The sequence below is a fragment of the Coffea eugenioides genome, chromosome 3, assembly GCF_003713205.1.
Source record: "Coffea eugenioides isolate CCC68of chromosome 3, Ceug_1.0, whole genome shotgun sequence".
NCBI lineage: Eukaryota > Viridiplantae > Streptophyta > Magnoliopsida > Gentianales > Rubiaceae > Coffea > Coffea eugenioides.
In genome coordinates, this window is record NC_040037.1 from 12,541,069 (window position 1) to 12,549,835 (window position 8,767).

The 8,767-nt window shown below is 36.1% G+C and overlaps 1 protein-coding gene across 1 annotated transcript; it reads right to left on the minus strand.

Annotated features, from left to right (window-relative positions):
- Window positions 1-6,602: 6,602 nt before the first annotated feature.
- On the minus strand, window positions 6,603-8,080 carry LOC113764810 (probable carboxylesterase 12). Its single transcript, XM_027308813.1, has one exon. It carries the CDS (start codon window positions 7,865-7,867, stop codon window positions 6,923-6,925), a length of 945 nt encoding a protein of 314 aa, XP_027164614.1. The 5' UTR covers window positions 7,868-8,080; the 3' UTR covers window positions 6,603-6,922.
- Window positions 8,081-8,767: the final 687 nt, after the last annotated feature.

The following is an 8,767-nucleotide window of genomic DNA, read 5'->3' on the forward strand; positions in this document are numbered from 1 at the left end:
TTTTACCATTATTCATTTGGTGGCTTACTCCTTTTTTCAGCTATCTAAATAGTAGTAAAAAGCAACAGTAAATTCATTAATTTCTATCAGGTTGTAGTAGATCAACATCACTGCGGCCAGCCTCTCTTGCTGTATTAGGTTCCTTCCTTTAGTAAATAAAATTTATCCAAGCTACTCTTCTGATTGCATTTTTCACACCATTATGCTGGATTAGAACTTGAATGGCAAATTGTTCGATGTGAGTTTTAGGCCTTGTTCAAGGAAATTAACAAATGAGAATAATATGCTCTTGACAACCCACAAAAGATAATAACAAAGATGAAACAAACAATTATAGAAGCACCAAATTTACATAATTCGGTCAAATCAACTTATGTCTTGGTGCAAAGAAGGAACACTATATCAGTATGATTATGAGAGTATAAAATCATAAGAAAGTATTCATATGCCCAAAGCACTTAATACTAAAAATGTAATTAGCGACCAAAATAATACAAAAGGCTTAATAATCCGAAGATCCAGTAGCTCATAACTCTCTTGGATGGTATCTAACCTAAAATTTTTCTTAAATTTGGACTCCATAAAACTTCTCCTAGGCTGATAAAATTTTTGATCTGGGTATAATTCGTTATAAGAATGACATGCTATTCATTCTTGTGATTGTTTTGCCGTTTTAAAATGCTCAATTTAGTGAAGTCCTCTTTTTTCCTTTTTAAGAGTCCATAGCACGCTTGATGCACGAAACATTATGACTCTTATTAAAGAATCGAATATAGATTATTGTTAGTATAATAATTAATAAATTTTTTTTTCTTTTGCAGCACCATTCCATCTCTGGCTTAGAATTTGAATAGCAAATTGTTGGAGCTGAGGAAATCCACTTCCATGATCAAATCACCAACTTTCTACAGAAGACTGCAGATGAGCAATTCCTACACCAAAAGTATCGTTTGCTGCACAATACTGTTCCATTTACGAACTTCAATACACCTTCATTACGAGGATCTTCAACCGAACAAACAATACAGCTTAGAAGGCCACTGGAAACTTCTGAATCCTTGTAGATATTATTAGTACAAAACTTCAAAAATATCCTGGGCATGGATAGGATTATGTCTCGTAATCTCAACATCACATTTGTCTAGACTCCATATTTGAGGTATATCCCATTAAATTCCGAGTTGAAACTTTTATAGTTCGTTTGGCATGCAATTAAGGCTTCTACACCAACCCTCCATCTGATCAAGCATTAGTTGCTTTGGTGGTGGACTTTGCTCGTCAGTTTCATTAGGTATAAAATAGCTGTGGGAACAAATAGGCGTGAGGAACAAATAATTTGTCCACTAATTTTTTTGTACACTGTCAGTGTAAAAGTATTTTTATACAAATAACTCTAAATGCACAGTAACGGGGCTCTATTTAAACTTGACACTCTTTTTCTGTACAAAATGTGGCAGTTGAAAGACTAAATTGTTGATCCAATTTTCTGCACGTCCTTTAGCTGTTCTCCCCTTTTGTCCCCTACCCTTTCTCATGCCCTTCTCTATCCCGTCCCCTTTTCCCCACTTCTCCCCCCAGTCCCATCCTATTATAAGACATTTACAAGACGTTCTGTTTTACTTTGTCCTTCATCTGTCTTTAAATGCTAATGAGTGTTTATTCAATCTCGAATACAGATTCAAAATTCTTCACCAAAACATGCACCATTTATGCACGATTTTTTCAATATAGTCAAATAACCAATGTCTCTAAATCACTTTATTCATTTCTATGCAAACTATAAGAACTTTAATTGGAGACGAACTAAACTTCAGATTATTTAGATAATTTCCAACTCATATTCACATGAGAAGTTCTGTGACTTGCTAGCATAATAAACAAATTACCATACAAAATCAAGAAGCATATTTTTACCCTTTGGGAATAACAGTTTAATATTTTTTCAAAATCAAGAGCAACAGTATGGTAGGTACTTTATGCACATTGTCTTGATTCTTTAATTTACAGGAAAGCAACATATCCGTCCCCATGATAGAAAGATTGGTCCAAGGGCTGGCGTTGTGGGATTACACATACTGACTACATAATTCCCCTCCATAAGCAATCTGACATCTATCCCCATAACTACAAGATCCCTCGGCAAAGTTCTGACATAGTTTCGTTTTGAAGTTACTTGCAGGAGCTGAGACTTTAGGCCCGTGGTTCCACTGGAGCAATTGAGTTCCTAGCTTTATATGATCAAATGTACCATCTTGTTCTTCAACTTAGGGTCTTACTCATGGTCCCTTATCACAAGTTTTGCACCTGTAGTGTGACAAATATGTTTTAACTCACACCACCTTTTACAATAATTGCTCCATCAATAGAAGCATCCACACTTATCTTAGCTGTAGCAGAAGCTCCAATTAAAGCTCCCTATAGCTTCAAAGCCCGGAGGGGTAGATTGCATTCTTGCCACCAAACCTACCTGATAGTGGTTGTGCATTGCGAGAATCTACACGCACAAGAGCCGTACCACTCTCGATAGGCAAAATGGCGTTTATCTCCAAATTTACACTCTTCAGCTGTGTTGTACCCGCGGCCAAGGATCGTGTCACCGCTTTAATGTCACCAGTTATGTAATGCATGATGCAGCATTCTTTCTTCACCAAGTTGACACCCCAAGGTTCTGCATCCATTTTTGGATTAAGGTATTGGAAGCATGATAGTAGATACTTTCCTTTGGCAAAATGTAAACTTGGACAGTCAAATGTGATGCCAGAGTTAGAAACCATATTTGTAAATTAAAAGTAAGCTTGAAGATGAAAAAAAGATGGATGAAATATATGATCTTGCCAATTACAGTGTATAGAACCAGCTGATGCACTTTCTACACGGAGATTACTGCACAAGCTCCAAGAAAGCAACTAATAAAAGGGAAACTTCAAAGTAAACTTGATAGCAAAAAATTAGTAACATAACTTTGGCCTACCAGAAATAAAAGACGAACAACAATGAGGACGTTAGAAAGTAAAATTTAGTGTCATATGGGTAATTGATTCATGCGGATAATATATTTTACTTTTGGCTTATTGAAGCAAGTAATTATAATATAACGGATTCAGCCATAGAAGTCTCCATCTTAAAACACCCAAGTTAAAGAAGTCCTCCTTTTTTAATTTATAGGAGCCTTTAGCACGCTTTATGCACCAAACATATATGAACTTCTTTATATACAATGAACACCCGTTAGACAAATCTTATAAAATATATGTACAAGATATTACTATACATTGATTTTATTCATCTGTCTTTTATCTGGTGCTTAATAGCTCGATGAAATAGTACATTCACAAAGTACTCTAGTACTTTCTTCATAATTAACATAATGCTACAACTATAGCATAGTTTTATAATATTTAGTATCTTAATCTTAAAAGAGATTGACAACCTCATTCCTAATAAGACAAACACAAAAAATTACTTCATAAGAAAATTAAGAAATACTTATATGGAATCCATATTTCATAGAACACGACTTTAAAAGATTGTACTATTTGAAAAGGTATAAATTTTAGCGCAGATGAAACAAAAACTACATTTTTGTTTAAAATTGGTAAATCATTACTTTTTGTTTTATATAGTACTTTAACTTTTTGCTTCACAACTTTCTTTTTTTTTTTTGAATAAAACCACCAACACAGTATTAGCATCTTTTTAATGTAATCTATAAAACATTTAATACATGGTTTAAGCTGCCTTTATTATTGGAGACTGAATGAGAAGTGATGTTGTCCTAGTATTCACTCTTGACAGCTCCAAATCCTGTGTAATTTAGAATGAATGGAAGCTTTTTAAGTTGAATGCTATTGGGACCATTCTATAGATTCTGATGATAAATAATAGAAGACGGAAGACTCCCTGTAAAGAGTTTGACCCAATTCTGTATCTATTGAATGTCCAGGCTGTAGTTACTAATGATCACAGCCAAAAGCATAGAGAAAAAGATGATTCCCATACTCCGCCAAAATATATTTGCTAACCATTATACCTCTGTTCTTAGGCATGCATAAAACTTATATTATAGAATTAACTCGTGTTTGAAACTTATTATAGACCAAAACATGCTTTTCTCGAAATGATAAGCTCTACACTTCTCTCTAGAGAAAAAATCAGCGTGCACTTCGAATTTTTCCCTACTGTTGCTTTTGTTTCTCTTAACCTTATTCATCTTCAGCACGGACACTCTTGAACCCCAACTGTCAAACTACAGAGATCTTAGTTTTGAAACCCCTTTCATCTCTTTCGTGAACTTCCCTTTTAGATCCACTAAGATTCCTATTTCAGCAAACCTTAAACTTCATGAAAATGCAGCCGATGCATCTTTGCTAAATAGAGTTCCTACAAATGGTTTTGTCAAACAATTTTTCATAAATTCTGAAAATTTCGGTAGCACTAATAAATTTTTGTTGAAGCTATCAGTATATACACTATTGTTTAAACATATTTCTTTTTCCAATAAATGGTTCATTAAAAAGCAACATGAACAGTCTAAACATATTTCTAATTTGAAATGTTAAATGGCACATTTCATGCACGAAAGATTTTTGCGCTGAAAAACGCTATAAGAATAAATAAAAAAAAAACACTATAAAAATAGTACTCGATTCACAGGCATTGTGAGTTAGAAATTCACAGAAACCTGTCAGATTTGTCCCACTTTGCACCCCAAAAATAAATTGCATATGTCTCAAATTTGTACCACATAACTTCAAATGATAACAGCGTTAGCAAAAACTAAATAAACAGAGGACCATATTCACAACGTAAACCTAGGGTACTCTGTTGGGTGTTAGCATAATTAGAGTATGCAAAAAGGGCATTGTTTGCATGATTCTCTATTCCGTCTGTTCGGACCTAAGTAGGACGTACCTAAAATGTTAGCATGCAAAGTTCACGAAATTTAATTTAAGGGTGCAAGGTGAAAATAGGTACAAGTTTAGGAGTATAAAGTGCGTTTATCTAGTCCAAAAAATAATAGATCCAAATATTTAATATTTCCATATGAAAAAACTTGTCAAAAGAAAGGAAGCTAAACTTCCTTATATATGCATAAGCCATATTTGAATCCTCAAGCATAGACCTGGGGAAGATCATGACCAAAACATCTGTTCGTTATCTATAAGCTTGTATATGTTCAAACAAATTACCTGAAAAAAAAAAAAAAGGAAAGAAACAGAAGGTGGCTAATATATATGCAGAATGAGAGAAAGAAAAACAAAAGGTAAAAGAAAACTGAAAGACAATAAAAGTCTGACTATATACATCTTTTTAATCGAAGCAGAAATATTGGCTATTGAATCTTGAAACAAACCCAACATTTCACTATTACTTAATTCAAGCAAAAGAGATACATAATTATTTTCAAGCAATTCACCTCACTGTGAATACATACCACTAATTAAGCTCTTATTCTTATCGCACAATACATAATTTTATTTCTTTTAGACACATAGATTGCACCAAAGGCATTTAGGCATCATATTTCGTATGGGCTAGCTTTTAATCCTGCGGCTTGGTTTCTGGCTCAGCATCCACAGCCTCACCAGCAGATGAACGGCACCTCCAACCCGTTCCGTGATAGTTGCGGCCACAGCAGCCATAGCTACAGTATCCACCGCCACCACAGTACTTGGATCCTTCCAGACCATTAGTCTTCTCTGCTGCATTGGCTGCAAATAATCACAAAGCCATGCAGATAAATAAATCAGTGCCCTCTAACAAAATTCACGAGTTTCGACTTTTAATGGGCTCGGAATAACAACGTTCATGCTTTTGCTAGCATTTGACAAGAAATAGTATACTAATCCACAGAATACGTCCTTGGTTAACTACCACTTTTTAGTTTTCAATATTCAGGGTGATAAATTTGGAATGCCAACATTCATCCTTTTGCTAGCGTTTGACAAGAATATACACTAATCCACAGAATGTATTCTTGGTTACCTACCACTTTTTCAGTGGTTCATAATTTAGGGTGATGAATTTGGTCTCTTGATATTTTGCCCAAATTAGTTCAATTTCAGTATCAGAAAAATTTTGAAGACATTGAACAGAAATTCTAAGATGGCAAACAGAAGAAAGCTTTAGCAGATAGCAAATTAAGATGGCATTGACAAACCTTCATATGGAATTAAAAGCACCATTTCGTGTGTTGTAATTGTGGAATAGACCATTTTGGTCACCTAGAAATTGTGGAGACTAAATAATTTTGTCCAATATTTGAAAACTTGGACATATCATATATTAATAAATGCTTACCAAAAGTTAGGTGCCCATGTGGTCTAACCGACTAAATAGCCATCACAAAAAACCAAACAATTGATGGCGGTTGGCCGGCAGGGTACCTAGCCGATTGCCCTTTAAAACCGGAGCTTAATGAAGAAGTAGTGTCAATTTCTCACCAAGGTTGTAAACTATTTCTAATTGTCACATTAAAATTGAAGATAAGAGAGTAAAATGCTAATACAGTCTCTCTGTCATTCTGGTATTGTGCTAACAAAAATTTCGGTCAAATGCTTGAGCCATAATTAGTAGTCTTCAAGACTGGTGTTAGTCTTCCGAGCAGGAAACAATGGAAATTGTATTAATAGGCAAATGCTTGCCATAAAAACAAATATAAGTATATTTTGAGTAAAATATTAATGCAACTGACAGCAAGGAGAACTAAAAGAGCTCTTTCATGGCAATTGGGGGTAGACCAGATAGAAGAAACCAGTGAGAAACTACGCTGCAATGGGTTTGCGTCCGTTAACTAGTAATACAAGGCTTTAGAAAGGTAGTTTATTGAAATTTGAGTAACATACGACGGCAGAAAACTGAAAATCAATATCATATTTCACGGAAGAAGCCGAACAGGCAAAGAGCTACTCATCAACACGGCCTAATTTCCCAAGAATGAAACCAGGCGTTTCATCAAGATTCCAGCATTGTCACCACTTGGATTCAGTATATGAAAAGTATGGCCCTCCTTTTCAACATCCACAACCTCCAATTCACCACTCCATCCGCTCATCTTTATCGCCTCACAGTAACGCAAACTCCTATCTCGAAGAGGATCTGTCTCCGATGTAAACAACAGAATCTTCCCGCACACAAGGCCCGACAGCAGTTCAGGACTTGCCATTGGATTAAGCCTTGGATCATCCCACCCTTTGAAATCTGAAGTGATGTACTCCCATAATTCTTCACGCCCTACTTTACCAAAAAATGGATGCGCTAAAATCAACCCCTCAAGCTTTACACCATCTCCCAACCCCTCTTGGCTGGCTTTGACAGTCATGTAATGTGCAATGTTGCCTCCCGCGCTGTCACCTGCCAAAAACACCCGAGAAAAGTCGGCGTGATTATTGAGCCATGGTTCAGGGCCTTTTCTATTGGCATGGGAGTCGACCCATTTTGTTACTGCCCAAGAATCATCGAAGCATGCGGGGATAGGGTGCTCCGGAGCCAACCTGTACTCGACAGACACGGCAACGACGTTAGCCTCAGCTACTACGGAGGTAAGATAGCTATGGTATACGACGCCGAAAGCTGATCCGATGACAAATGCCCCCCCGTGGATGTAGATCAGAACGGGAAGTTTCTCGTCGGGTTTGACTGTGGCCGGAAGATATAAGCGTGCACATGCTTGGGTTTCTGATGAAATGATGACATCTTTTGATCGGACGCCACCAGTGCTTTGGGGATCGTCTGAGTCTGCTGGATGGACGAAGGGAGCTTTGATGAATTTTTCGACGCGGCCATCCTTGTACACTCGGAAGAAAGGAACGAAATCGAGAGCTATTAGGTCCGGATCTGCATGTGGAATTGGGGGGAGCGAGTCCATGAATGATAGTTTGGTGTAATCGCAAAAAGTTATGAAGAATTTTTCTGTCGAACGTACTCAAACGAAGTGAATGCTAAAGTAGGGACTGCAAAGTAGGAATTTAAGAAGAAATTTGATCACTGCAACACAGGACACTCTCCTATTGTTCTTGTAGCGGTTGATATATCATATAGATGAGAGCGGCCGGCAGACCTCTTTTGGTGCTTTTGCTTGTATCATTGCGACTTTCAAAGTCTTTATTCACCTAATTCATTCATCACCATTTATTAGTTTTAGAATTTAGGTGGATTCGACTTCCTTGGTCCTATTACTACTAGCCTTGTCAATGAGCTGAGTTGAGCACGAATAGTGCTTTACTCCAATTCGAACTCGTAAGAATTATTTGAGTTCGAACTTATCCGAAAATCAAATTTTGGTGCTCGAGATTGATTGGAGAAAAATACGAGGAACTCGAGCTCATTTGAGAAATCAATTCAAGTACTTTTTTTTCTGCTTTTTTGCCAATTTTTGATTGGCTTATGATTTTTAATTTCTACTTATTATACTTTAGATTAAATGTAATTAGATGAACATACTTACTTAGTACTCACACCTAAAAATAGGTAAAATAAGTAATTGTCCACAATAAAAATAGATTTTAGTAATCTTACATAAATATGTAAAATTAGTATACGTTCAAATATTTTTAAGCATACTTGCTTTGAACATATAACTTGAGCTCGAACTCAAACCCAAACTCCATTAGCGTGCATTTGATCGAATTGTTGGCGGGTAGTTGGATTCGTTCCCAGTCCCTAAACTTCAAGCCTTCTCTTTTCTTTCTCTTTCTTTTTCCATTTCTTTAATTGACAGGATAGAGGATAAAGCGCATTTACTTACAAGACGCGCTTAATAATTCTG

What these genes read in the sequence shown, in the direction of transcription:
- LOC113764810 (XM_027308813.1), bottom strand. Translation starts at nt 7,867, where the DNA reads ATGGACTCGCTCCCCCCAATTCCACATGCAGATCCGGACCTAATAGCT.